The 14,033-nt window shown below is 43.0% G+C and overlaps 2 protein-coding genes across 2 annotated transcripts; both read left to right on the forward strand.

The window, feature by feature from the left end:
* Positions 1-23: 23 nt before the first annotated feature.
* On the forward strand, positions 24-8,211 carry abhd18 (abhydrolase domain containing 18). The gene is given in 14 exon segments (XM_042075424.1): positions 24-120; positions 1,812-1,919; positions 2,270-2,354; positions 3,172-3,272; positions 3,387-3,462; positions 3,860-3,944; positions 4,344-4,371; positions 4,535-4,673; positions 5,252-5,341; positions 5,801-5,902; positions 6,247-6,555; positions 6,557-6,677; positions 7,063-7,225; positions 7,402-8,211. Coding segments are annotated over 13 exon segments (1,452 nt in total). The 5' UTR covers positions 24-120; positions 1,812-1,827; the 3' UTR covers positions 7,463-8,211.
* Positions 8,212-8,476: 265 nt separating this feature from the next.
* rnf103 (ring finger protein 103) lies at positions 8,477-13,658 on the forward strand. The gene is made up of 4 exons (XM_042075398.1): positions 8,477-9,378; positions 9,584-9,726; positions 9,884-9,999; positions 11,212-13,658. The coding sequence occupies exons 1-4, from the start codon at positions 9,153-9,155 to the stop codon at positions 12,674-12,676; spliced, it is 1,950 nt and encodes a 649-aa protein (XP_041931332.1). The 5' UTR covers positions 8,477-9,152; the 3' UTR covers positions 12,677-13,658.
* Positions 13,659-14,033: the final 375 nt, after the last annotated feature.

The raw sequence follows: 14,033 nt of genomic DNA on the forward strand, positions 1-14,033 counted from the left end.
ACATTTCATTGAATGAAAAAAAACACTTCCGTCACATGGTTACTACCGGGGAATGATGGGACACTGTTCTGTTTCTGGTGGGAAATCGCCCTCTGTGATGAGCATGGAAGAAAAATAAAGGTTTGAGGACATCATATCTCCGTTTTACTGAGAGGTATATCTAATCTGTCTTTGATTCTCGCAATAAATACATGTTCTAGCTTACACACAGTGAAAACATACATGCAGTCAATGGAGGAAAATAACAACCCTCAAAGTCAACGGCAAAGCTGAACCTTAGGGCCACACCTGCTGGTGGATAGAGCGAACTGTCAATAAACTTTCGACAGGTTTCTTTTTAATAAATTGCTTCCTTGCCGCCAGTGCGAAGACATTTGTTCGGGGCAGCAGTGTAATATTGGCTGTTAGCTAGCTTCTAATGTGTTCTCGTTATTGACCCTGTACCCGTTGTTACGAAACTGTTTTGAAGGAAAGAATTTTCGAGCGATTCATGCTTTTTCCTTCTAAACATTTTCTTTCAGAAGTAACAACAGCATTCTCGAAACACATTACACATGAATGGAGGTGTTTGTTTGTCTTGCTCGCGCACTGCACAGAATGTGAATGAATAGGTTTACTTCCACGTTATTTCGCAAAAGTCAAAAGGCGTCCTCTGGTGTTTGGTTGCAGACTGCAATGTGGCAGTGGTCTCGGGACTGATTAACATTAAGCTTCGAGTTCCTTAGTGCGAACCCTTGCCCTAATGTCTGTATTGTAAACACTGAGGCTATGTTGAATGTTTACGTATTAGGTTATAGATGTGTATACATGGGTCATTAAATAGCTATTGATTTCCATTGCGACAAATATTGTTATGTAATGAAGTGTAACCTAGTTGCTTGTGATTGTATTCCTTAATACGTGGAAAACTTTCCGTGGACATTATAAAGGTAAGGTAGTAACTGATATCATTATCAGCCTTTTGCTGTTTGTTGATCCTCTTCATCCAAGCTGATCAATTTCAACCACTTGTTGCAGCAGTGCGAGTGTCTTTGTGCGCTCCCCTCCTTAGCAAATTAACATGACTTTTGATTGACGTGCGTGCGTGTGAAATGGTTTCGTGAGTTGCACATGATATAGGTTATGGTCGTGTTGGCATATAACATTTTGGCATGTAACATTTTAAATTAGGCATAGCCTACCCTACAAGTTGTTAGGCTACAACAGCCCCCCCAACAACCCCCCCTAGTTACGAAACTGTTTTGAAGGAAAGAATTTTCGAGCGATTCATGCTTTTTCCTTCTAAACATTTTCTTTCAGAAGTAACAACAGCATTCTCGAAACACATTACACATGAATGGAGGTGTTTGTTTGTCTTGCAGAATGTGCAGTGCGCGAACTCCAGTGTGTATGTGTGTGTATGTGTGTGTGTGTGCGTGCGCGCGGGTGGGTGGGTATGTGTGTGTGTGCGCGCGCGCGCGCGTTGTGTAGCGGATGGGTAGCACTGATGGCCCCAACCAACTCCTGTCCCTGCCTGGTTTGACAGCACAATTATCATAATAGCACAAGGATGGCCGTAAACTTTCTTTTCTCCATCAAATCTCAAGCCAAACTGCGTGGTCCCATGATTTTGCTTGAAATATTGATGATTTTAAAATAATTGCATCGGACTCGCGGTGTAGGCCTACACGTTAAGTGCGCACACGAATTTTTCTTATTTTCGCACCGTAATTTTGTGCCGTATCTGGTGCGTACCGGCCTTACAGTTGGCAGGTTGCTTCCTTAATTGCTGCAACTTATTTGTATCAATGATTGGGTTTCATTTTTTCTAGATGAAAGACCTTACAGATGGGGGTGAGTCGACTTGATGTGCTTTATAGAAGGCTTCTCCTGACCAAGCTGTTCATCCAAGGATGGGGAAAGCCAGAGGACCTAAAAAGGTATGTGAAGACAGGTAGATAGATATTAGGCTAGTCAGTTACAAAAGTGACCCCCACCCCCTTGTTATGCATCAAAACAAAGCTACTGGGATACTGTCATAACTGGCTGACAAAAATGCAGTGTGCGTGCAAAATGTATACTGACATATTTGTTTGATATTTGGTAAGTTGTAAGTCTTGAATTTCCCCTTGGGGATCAATAAAGTATCTATCTATCTATCTATCTATCTATCTATCTATCTATCTATCTATCTATCTGTCTGTCTAAGTCTCTCTCCTCAGTGCCACTACGTGACAGTGTTGTAACCTTCAAGTTATGCTATGTTTTTTCCCCCCACTTTTACTCTAAGAATATTTGAGTTCAGGAAAATTATTGGTGACCGAGAGAGGTGTAGGCACCTGGTGCCCAAGGACTATCCTGTTTACATTGATAAGGTAAAACTACTTCCCTCTATCCTGTTTACATTGAAAAGGTAAAACTACTTCCCTCTATCCTGTTTACATTGATAAGGTAAAACTACTTGTTGTTTGTTGTTTTCTTGTTGTTCAGATAGTGGTCCAGATCAAGTACAGAGGTTGTGCATATAATGTACATATGTAAAGTACACTGAGAATTTGTAGTAAAGTTTCTCTTTTGCAGTATTAAAATTGCATGTGTACTTAATGGAGAACTCTGGCCATTTGTCACTTGGATCTCTGTCTCTTGAGGTCACAGAGTACTGTCGGTACGGGGAAAAAAAATCGGTTCTGTGTAGCTCAAGTTGCTGCAGCCAACAGCTAGAGTAACCAGGCAGCTACAGTGCTACACTCTGGGGGCCGGCGTCTTTAAAATCATGAAACATTTGAAAAACAGCCAGAGTTCTCCTTTAAATGATTTTTCATTGTAAAAAATATCCTATGTGCTTCAAGACACAACTCTGAAGCACTATTATATAGCTGTACCATACTGAATAATCCACCACTAGTAACTGTTCTTTCTGCACCATTAGACATCTTTGCATCGTGAGATGTGTTTTTGCCCTTTACTGTATCAGTCTTTGTTTGCAAGCAATGACTAAAAATCTTTTTTAGAGCCATCATTTGCAAGCAGTATGTGAATGTTTATCATTGCATACTTCCTCATCATGCTTGAATAATTAAAAGTCAGATGCTATTAAAAAAAAACATGCAGATAAAGGTGCCCAGGATAATTATTTCTCTATGTGCACCGGATGCACAGGTAATCTCATTATGATGGGTTTTATGTTCCCAGGTAGAGGATGAATCCGACTGCAAAATTCACAATGGCCATTTTATATCACCCCTGGAGGAGATTGTGCCCGGTGTCTTGCCAACAGAGTCAATAAAAGCCAGGTATAGTTTCAGCTGGGTTATGAGGTGGACTGTGCTATGATGTGGACTGTACTATTCTAGTAGAGCTCTCACTATGAGATTGTATGCCTGACCTTTGATCATTTTTATTTCAAGGTTCCAGTTTATAGTCCCCAAGAAATGGAAAAAGCACTACCCCGTGTGCATACACCTGGCAGGAACAGGTGACCACGTACGTTGACCAGACACCTAAACACAGATCCATTCACACTTGAGGGAATGAATTGAAACAAAATAGTAAAAAATACAACGTTGGTGGATGATGTCTAGAAGAACCATAATGAGCACACCCTCTCGATTTAAATGATGCTATAGATAATTGAGTCAGTGTTGTTTCTGATTAAATGTAGCAGTTATAAAATAATAATAACATGCTATTATATAAAAACATGTGGCCTTACTTCTGCGCTGTACCACTGATTGCCTCTCGGAGGACATTAAAGTTTTCCAAGTCAAAACTTAAAGTAAAAAATAAAGTCAGCATGAAATACGTTAGAATGACAGAATGACTTCACAGTGGTGGTCGCAGATGATTGACCCCCCCCCCCCCCTCCCCTTCTCTTGTGCAGTTCTACTGGAGGCGACGCACCCTCATGGCCCGGCCAATGATAAAGGAGGCAGGAATGGCATCTCTGCTTTTGGAGAACCCATACTATATCCCTCATCCTGATTTCAGGAACCTTTATCAGTGAGGTTTCATAACCTCTCCATTTGTACATGTTGGTTATGTTGTACTTGCTGTGAATCATATTTGTTTTGGAGAACTTCTCCACTAATCAAAATAGCTGTGGCTATGCTGGAGGGGGGGGGGGGGGGGGCATGTCAGCAAAAATGTCAGCACAGACTATACCAGTTGGTATTGTCAAAAAGAGACAGCTGTACCTGCCTACCAGGTAAATGAATGACTGTCTTCAAGAGTCTCTTGAAGAGCGGCCAAAATTGAGCATGACATTTATACTTTAAAATCATTAATGTATGAAATGTATGTGTTAAACATCCTCCATTGTGCCAAAACGTTGTTTTGTCAGACATATCCTTAACCTTGAACTGCACATGGATACAGGAAGCCGAAGGACCAGCTGTAAGTATCTTCATTCACTAGATAGTTGACTGATGCTTAAATGCAACATTTACTGATAACCTACTGACCAATCGCCATCTGCAGCCTATCAGTCTATGAACTGCCACGTTACTCATACGTGCATTCTGATGAGTTGTGTTTGCTCTAAAAAAAAAAAAAAAAGACGCTCCAGCCTGAAGAATGTGTCCGACCTGTTTGTCATGGGAGGAGCGCTCATCCTGGAGTCGGCAGTGCTTCTCCACTGGCTGGAGAGGGAGGGCTACTGGCCACTGGGCATGACGGGCATCTCCATGGGCGGCCACGTAAGTCCTCTTTGTCCCAGTCCTATTTATACAAACACCCCTGCGTGGATCAGACCGTCTGCAATGCTGACCCCTTAATCCACTGGTTACAGTGAAGGCCATTTATAGCCACCACACCAATCTAATTCAGACAGCATGGATGATTTCATGAGAATGATGCAGGGCTGAGCTTTTATGTTGTTCTTTGCAAAAGTAAGTTAGCCTGCTGCTGTGGCCACTGGGTGTGCGGTTATGCTGGATTCAATGCCAGTAGGAGGCCCTGCAGAGGAAGAGTCGACTTGTATCCAGGGGGGATAAAGGTCCATTGACCTACATACGACTGCCAGTGGCCTCTTAGACCACTCCACCCCCAGCTTCCTCCCCCTCAGCTCCGTCGGGCCTGGCCTGACCCGTCTGTAGTTTCCTGCTTGCACCATGTGCCCCCCCCCCTGCTGCCTGGATATCATTGTGAAATGCTGACCTTGCCTTGTTTAACAAATGAATGTGTTCTGTGTCAAGTGTCAAGCTCTTTCAAATACCCAGTTTAACACTAACTTTGATTTGACTTTTTACTGACATGATTTCACCTGTCTGTACAGATGGCGTCTTTGGCGGTGACTAACTGGCCCAAGCCCATTCCCCTGGTGCCATGCCTCTCTTGGACCACTGCCTCCAGTGTCTTCACCACAGTAAGATCTTGAATTTCCCCTGGGGATCAATAAAGTATCTATCTATCTATCTATCTCTCTAGAGCTAAGCTGTTAGCACTGGGGGGAACCTAGCTAGTTATACTTTATTAGTCCTGTAGGAAGTTCCTGTAGTAGGAAGTTTGTTCTCTGCATTTTACCCATCCGTGGGTAGTGTATACTACTGAATTTGTACTACTACTGCTTGAATTTCCCCTTGGGGATCAATAAAGTATCTATCTATCTATCTATCTATCTATACACATTCATACACACACTCAAAGCAGTGAGCTCACTAGGAGCACACATACTCTCCTAGTCCAGAATATTGGACTCATAATAATGGTTGAGTTATCATGTTCAATTGAGAACATACTATTGCGAACATGTCTACCAGTTTGTGGTAAGGGATTTCAGAGTGTAACATTAATTTTATATGATGTTCCTTCTGTCCCTCTCCAGGGCGTTTTAAGCAAAGCTGTGAACTGGAGAGAACTGGAGAAGCAGTATGCCATGCACACAGTGTATGAGGAAGAGATCATAAGGTTGCTGGAGTATTGTGGGGTATGTGCACTGTATATTACTCATGAATGTTGTTAAAGAAAACTTCTCTGAAAGTCAGTACAAATTTAGAACAAAAAGGCAGTTCGAGTGCAGTACAAATCCAGGTTGTATGGATTGCAAATCTATAATTAGAACAGTGATGACCTGATGCAAAGCCCTTTGTTATAGCAACTACAGCAGGTGTTGTCCACTGGAACGCACATTTGCGCACTCGGCATTAAGGGATTAAGTTAAATCCAGTTGTAAAACGCCAAATCCTTTTAAAGATTAACTTACGAGAAAATGTCTGGAGTCCAGCATGTTATTGTTGTTGTTGTTGTTGTTTGTGTTTTGTCCCACAACAGACCGATTCATTCAGGATGGGCCAGGACTTTGTGAAGTTCTCCCCGGGCAGCTTCGACACACTGTCTGATCTGGACCTCTCCCACGAGCTGCTGGGCCTGGACCACCAACAGCAGTCGCAGCAGCAGCAGGTGGGCCTGGGCTCCTCGGCTGTGCGCTCGCAGGCAGGAGGTGGCGGTGGAGGAAGCGAGCGCGTGGCCGGAGGGGGGGAGGCGGCGGCGGCAGCGGAGCGCGAGCGCCTGGACCACATGCTGTCGGCGGTGAGCAGCAGTGGGCCGCACCTGGAGATGCTCCACGCCAAGAGCATCTCGCGCGCTGCCAGCCGGAGGGGGGGGTCAGGGGGGGGTGGGCCAGCGCCAGTCGCTCCAGAGGGAGTCACTCTACTTCATGAAGGGAGTCATGGACGAGTGCACCCACATCGCCAACTTCTCAGGTAGGGCTCGCTAAGTACTATGTAAAAAAACCACAGTTTTTTTGCTCTGCTATTTGTGTCTGAGTGTTTGTGCGTATATATGTGTGGGTGTATGTGTGGATGTGGATGGTGTGGGGTCGTGAGCAGGTCATAGGCTAGAAGGGGTGTATGCATCTATTATTTTTGATTAATGCCATCCATGTTCTGATTTGTGGTCAACAGTCACATTTGGTCTCATCTGTGGTGTTATGCATGTAAGGCACAAACGTGTATTTTAAACACTTCGCTTTAATGCACAGCTCGTACTTATAGCTACGCTACGCTCCGCTCTAGAATCTTTGGTTTAGAGTACCTCTTTAGAACCTTAAGGCAGCCGGTGCTCATTGGACCCTTGGTCTGTTTGCAGTCCCTGTGGACCCCAGCCTGATCATCATTGTGCTGGCCAAGGAGGATGCGTATATCCCCCGCACCGGCGTGAGGAGTCTGCAGGAGATCTGGCCTGACTGTGAGGTTCGCTATCTCAATGGTGGCCACATCAGCGCTTATCTCTTCAAACAGAGACTTTTTAGGTAAATAAGTCAGATCCAGATACCTTCACAGAATCGACTTGTGCTGATTTTACCACTTCGTTGTAGGAATGTAATAATAAAAAAAATCAGTTTGTCTTACAATTGTGGTTGAAGAGCATGGCGGTATTGTTTTATTATGACTAACTACAGGATTATGTTATTTTCATTTTCTCCAGGCAAGCTATTTATGACGCCTTCGACCGGTTTCTTCTAAAGTATTCCAGTCATGAGAAGTGAGTTTTAACAAGCATGCTCTTAACTCAAAAGTATAATGTGTGTACAGTGAAGAACATGGAGAACTTTTGATGACATGAGCTAGAGACACAGACGAGCCCTGAAGGAATCCTCATTTGATGGGACAGACGCTGTGTGCTATGAGCAGCACCAGTGAATATTTACAAACAAAAAAGTAGCATTTATTTGAAGACATCCATCCATCTAGTTCATTTCATCCCTAATGCCAATCCACAACTTGTGCTAACTTTGTGTTTTCACTGTTCCTTTTTTTCAATACCATACCTCCTTATCACGGTTGCCTTCCACTGTGTTTAGTACCTTGACTGAAACTACTGGGAATTGCAGGGATTTTTTTCAAATAAAAGTATTGTATTTTTGGATAAAGATAAATGGTGCCTCACAATGACTGTTAAACAAGAAGGTTCCTGCTTATTCTGTCCCACTCTTTTGGCCCAGTAAGTTTTCTGTTGCCATCACATTTAACCCTTGTGTTGCCATGTTTTGATGGGTAAAAAATCCTACTACTGCCAAGTAGTTGTTCATGAAAGAAAGTGTATTTTACAAACAAGTTCTACTTAATATCTAGAGTATTAATAGATGTTTATACTAACAATTTAAAGACATACCCTTTGTCATATTGACTGTTGGACCCGAAGATAAAATATTCCTAAAGCACATTTAAATGTCATTCATTTGTTTCCTGTTTCTTCACTCGCAATAAAATAAAAGCCCAGCTGTGTTGAGTGAGATTTTTTATTTTATTTTATCATAGGCATTATTCAGAGCGAATTATTTCCATTATGTAGACACATCAGTGAAACTGGAGTTAATATTACTTAACATTATTATGTTGTACTGTGCATTTGCCTAAAATATTGCAGGAGTCTCCTCTGTGCACAATTCGGCTTTGTATGAGAGACTGTTCAGTCTATGGTGTATGATAGCTTACAACATTGTGACGTGGTGTGTGAGTATTAGTAAATCTGTACAGTTTGTAATTTTTGCTCCCCAAGTTATTATGCAACATGATTTAGTGTGCACGGGAATAATGGTGACATGTAGGGAAGGAACAGCAAGGCGGAAACGGAAATACTCATGTGACGTTTTGTTATGTGCACCAGCTGATCTGGCAATCAAGGCGATCTTGCTAACAACATCAGCCAGCAACTCTGGGAAAGCTACCGCGCCCTGTCATATTATCTGCACTCTTTGTTGGTAACCTACTGCAGATAGAAGAATACTGAATTTTGGCGACATGCCCCTTGGGTGAAGATTCTGGTCTCGTACCCTCCATGGATTCAGTTTTGCGTACAAGGCCATAACTAAGTGGCCTACTACGTTTTTCCGTTTGCTTAGCCAGCTGAATAGCCTTGGGGGACTGCTACATTACTTAACAACAACTAAAACATATTGGTGAAAATGATGGATATCCAAAGAATGGTCAAATGGCCCCGGAGTTATCCGTGGCGTCCTATGTCGCCATAGAATCAGCCCCAAGGGAATGTCTTCGTGAAGAAAATAAGCTATCCTAGCTAACTCGCTGGACTAGTTTCAGCAGGTACACAGCTAGTGACAGAAGACAGGCAAACCGTCGAGACATACTAACCTAATGCGAGGTTAGGCTACTCGGTCGCAACGGATTCATCCTACCAGATATTCAATAAGTAGCCTACTCCTCAAAAAGGTTAAAATGTGGTTAAAACTGTTCTTCCTACTTCTGTACTTTCTGGTGCTGTTTGTTTTGGCACGTTTTTTTGAAGCCATAGTATGGTATGAAACGGGCATTTTTGCTACTCAACTCGTGGACCCTGTCACGTTGAGTTTTAAAAAGTTGAAAACCATCCTGGAATGTCGAGGATTGGGATACTCGGGCTTGGCAGAGAAGAAGGATGTCAGAGAACTGGTTGAAAAGTCAGGTAAGTCCTTTCAGCTATTGAGAAATAACTGGCATCTGATCTCAATACAGGTTTATTCACTATTAGGCTACTGATAAATCCTTTTTATGAGTACTTGACAATAACCTTAAAAATTGAACACATTTCTACAAAATTATTTGTTGAAAAATGTTAGGTATTATCTGGCTACAAATGTGCATGTGTTAAATTTGTTTGTTTAATGCAGGTGATTTGATGCAAGGGGAACTGTATTCTGCTCTTAAAAATGAGAAAGAGCAGCCTGGGACAGACTCGAGCACTACATTCAGCGGGGAGATGCACTTTTATGAACTGGTGGAAGATACTAAAGATGGGATATGGTTGGTCCAAGTAAGTGTTTCTGTCATTAATTTAGCTTATTTTGCATTCCAAGTTCACATACATTCACAATCAGTCTAGTCTATGCAATATAAGAAACTACATTAGTGGTGTTTTGTGTGTGGAAATGAGAACTCAAAAATGTTTTTTATTTTTATTTTTCATCTAGGTAATCGCTCAAGGCAGGGATCCACTCTTGAGCAAAGCCAATTGGGGTAAAATGATTCAGAAAGTGTCACAATTTGGAATCCGCACTGGCACTTTCAACTGCTCAAGTGACTCAAGGTGAGAGATTCTTAGTGTCGGAGTTATAGATAGAAAATGTCTTTGTATGAATATTTTAAATGGCAGCATTTGAAAGGCGACAAATACAGACATTACAAAGTAGGTAAATACAAAATCAAATGAATAAAGCAACTCAAAATTTCCACTAAAATTACAATATGTTGTGGCAGGATAATGCAAATTAACTTGCAAGTGTTTACACACTGGTGTTTGTGTAATTCACACTTTCTTTGAGAATTTAATATTTGAGTTACATGAATAGAAAACCTATTTGCCCTCTGTCTAAGTGCAAAGATTCTAGAGTGCTACACATCCTGTAGATGGAGCCACAAAATACCTGGTCAACAAGAATAGGAGCGAGGCTGAAAGATTAATGGAATTGAACTAATGCCACTTGCAAATTAAAAAGGCTGCAATGAATAGTCAACATAATAATATTTTTTTAAAATTTGTGTTGTCCTGGTGTGACATACAGACATGTTCATCGTCAATCAGAGATTCCATGCTAACTAATCAGATGTGGCCCATCTTAAAGGCGCTCTAAGCGATACCACTCGTTTTTCAGGCTAACACATTTTATGTCACTTACTGCAAACATCACCTAACCAACCGCTAGCTGTCTGTGTCCTGAATACACTGTAAAAAAACGCGATCTCTGAGGATAGTCCAGGCTCCAAAAATGGCAACAAAAACAACCTGGGCAAACCTAGCCCATAAAAACATAACAAACTGTTCCAGCAAATCACCGACGAGATGCACGTTTAGGAGAGTTTCAATTGCACGGGAGCAGCATGGGAAGGAGGGGGAGGAAGTAGCGAGCTAGCTCTTTGTTTTGTTTGAAAGTCAACAGAAGTGACGTTACCCAGCATCGCTTAGAGCAACTTTAAAGCAATATTTGGAAGTAATTTGCAGTATTTTTTTTGTTTTCATCATTGGATTTGTAGGTAGAGCAGTTCATATTTTGATGTTGTCTCAATTGGTAATGCTTCAAAACATTTTAAATGTATTATTTACTGAATCTTAAAAATTCTGAAAACTGAAGCTTCACTTTTATCGCTATTGAAATCGCAATCATAATATCTATAGGAAAAATTGCAATTAGATATTTTCCTCAAATCGCTTAGCCCTAGTGAGACTGTTCATGCGTAATATGTTTCTTACTGTAGCCATTGCACCAACTCACATGAAGGCATTTCTTTGTTTGTCTCCCAGATACTGCCGTAAGCGTGGCTGGATGAAGTCCACGCTGATCATGTCTGTGCCCCAGACGTCGGCCTCCAAGGGCAAGGTCATGCTTAAGGAGTACAGCGGGCGCCGCATCGAGACCGAGCACATCTTCAAGTGGATGACGGCACACGTGGCCTCGCGCATCAAAACCATCCACGTCTCGCGGCAGCTGGAGGACGACTGGTACCAGCGGGACAAGCACGCGGTCAAGATGTTCCTCTTCGCCAAGCTCGACCAGCCGCCGGCCTTCTTCTCAGCGCTCAGCGTCAAGTTCACGGGCCGCATCGAGTTCATCTTCGTAGATGTGCGGAACTGGGACAACACCAGCTGCCTGGAGGAGACGGGCGTGACGCAGACACCCTCCTATGTCCTCAAGACACCCGAGGGCATCTATAGGTACGGCAACAGCACCGGGGAGTTCATGTCTTTGCACGCCATGGACACCTTCCTGCGCTCGGTGCAGCCCGAGGTCAACGACCTCTTTGTCCTCAGCCTGGTCATGGTCAACCTAATGGCCTGGATGGACCTTTTCATCACGCAGGGAGCAACCATCAAGCGCTTCGTGGTGCTCATTAGCACTTTAGGGACTTACAACTCGCTTCTCATCATCTCCTGGCTGCCCATCCTGGGCTTCCTGCAGCTGCCGTACCTGGAGAACTTCTACGAGTACAGCCTGAAGCTGCTGCGCTACGCGGACACCACCACCATTGCCTCCTGGGTGAGGGCGGACTGGACCTTCTACTCCTCGCACCCGGCGCTCTTCCTCAGCACCTACCTGGCGCACGGGCTCCTCATCGACTACTTCGAGAAGAAGCGCCGGTGCGGCCGCGAAGACCAAAACGCCAACAACCTGGAGTGGCTGACCAGTCTGTGGGACTGGTACACTAGCTACCTGGTGCACCCCATCGCCTCCTTCCAGACGTTTCCCAACGAGTCCGACTGGGAGGACGACCCCAACTTCCTCCTGGAGAGACTCGCCTTTCCTGACCTCTGGCTGCGTCCCCTCGTCCCCATCGACTACATCAAACACCTGCCCACCTGGGGGTTCAAGTGCTCACAGGTCAGCACTACAGATAACAACGCGGACTCAAAAAGTAATAGGGTACAAACGAGTGGGTTTAACAGAGACCCAGGTGAACAAGGCAGTGATGCAGACAGTGACAACTGTAGGAAGACGGCCGAGTCATGGTCCGGTGGAGAGGCTCAGGATGACAGATCTCTCCCCTGGCCTGATGACATGCTCCCCTGCACCGAGTGCGTCGTGTGTCTGGAAAACTTCGAAGTCGACTGCCTAGTCATGGGGCTGCCATGTGGTCATGTTTTCCACCAGCAATGCATTGTGGTCTGGCTTGCGGGAGGAAGGCACTGTTGTCCAGTCTGCAGATGGCCGTCATACAAGAAGAAGCCGTCGAGACCTGCCCATGGAGCAGACTTGCAAGAACAAGAGTAACGGTCACATCCCTTCTCCCATCACCTGCTTCCCTCACCTAACTTATATAAGTGCTTGATGTGTCCATTGTTAGTCTCTACTCTTTTGTTGTTGTTTGTTTTCTTTTATGTTTCCATTGGCTTGAGCCTACACACATTTAGGGGTATATGAGTTGCAATGGGTAATATAATCCTCACATCATTATTAGCATTGGTAATTGTCAAAAAAATAACAGTGGAATAGGACTTCTTAACCATATTGAGATCTGATTTGCCTTGTTCGTAATAGATAATAGATTTGATCTGCATTGCAGCTATAATCGTAAAAATGTCAACATGTGAATGCCTCTTTGCAATGGCTTGCTTCATTACTGACATGAAGCAACCTTCTTTACAATGATATGATCCTCCTCCCACTTCTCATAAGAATCAAAAATGCAGGTGAAGGTTTCACAAAAGTCCACCTATATGCTCCATTGATGAGCAGAATTTAATGTTTAAAAAGTGTGTTTAAAAAGTTTGTCAAAAATATGTAAATGTTACAATTTGAAATCAAGTTACTTGATTAAAGGTATTCCTGTCTGACATCTTGAAGGGGTTAGTAGTTGGTCAGTTTATAATGGAAATTGAGAAGAAAAAAAACAGGATATATACAAACAGATATTTATCTCCAGGCATGTTGTTTTGATATTTATTGATAAGCAAAAACTCTAAAGCAACAACTGCAATTTTGACATGTCTTAAGATGCTGAAAAGTTTCCATTTAAAAAGCTTGCACAAGACAATACCAAATTACAGAATAATAAGCTAGCCTATAATGATGATGCTGTCTTGGTAGGAGTACACATTAATGGACAGTTTGGATTGGATTAACCCTGATAAAACTGGGTCCTGCTCACTTCCAATGTAATCTGAATCAGAATAGGTTATGAAGAGAGAACTGTAATGTTCATTGAAATAAAATTTATTTTCACCTGGATTTTGTGGAAATGTTCCCAAATACATTATTGTGCCTGTTATTTTTAGTATGGTTGTCACTCTTTGGTTCATCTACAATAGCTATTATACAAAGCTGGGGACACTGATGCCCCAAGTTGCTGATAACAGATTGTGGGTTTTATTGTTGCCATCATTAGGCCCACCTATATCACCAGCCCAAAGATCCATGGCCAGTTATGCACAGGTTTATAAATTGGTGTATGATTCTAAGCATAATCCTATGACGTAACCTTCATACTAACGTGGATCCTCCTGTGCTTGTCAACAGGGTGCGATTTGTGTAAAAACCAGAAGGGGGATGATTTTGAATAAGTTTGTAACCCCCCCCCCCCCCCCCCCCCAAAAAAAAAAATGAACGAACGATTCATAGCCTAGTAATG

The sequence above is a fragment of the Alosa sapidissima genome, chromosome 20 (genome assembly GCF_018492685.1).
Source record: "Alosa sapidissima isolate fAloSap1 chromosome 20, fAloSap1.pri, whole genome shotgun sequence".
Classification (NCBI taxonomy): Eukaryota; Metazoa; Chordata; class Actinopteri; order Clupeiformes; family Clupeidae; genus Alosa; species Alosa sapidissima.

What these genes read in the sequence shown, in the direction of transcription:
- rnf103 (XM_042075398.1), top strand. Translation starts at nt 9,153, where the DNA reads ATGTGGTTAAAACTGTTCTTCCTACTTCTGTACTTTCTGGTGCTGTTT. An exon ending in AGAACTGGTTGAAAAGTCAG is followed by an intron (nt 9,379 to 9,583) that starts GTAAGTCCTTTC and finishes TGTTTAATGCAG; the next exon opens with GTGATTTGATGCAAGGGGAA. An exon ending in ATGGGATATGGTTGGTCCAA is followed by an intron (nt 9,727 to 9,883) that starts GTAAGTGTTTCT and finishes TTTTTCATCTAG; the next exon opens with GTAATCGCTCAAGGCAGGGA.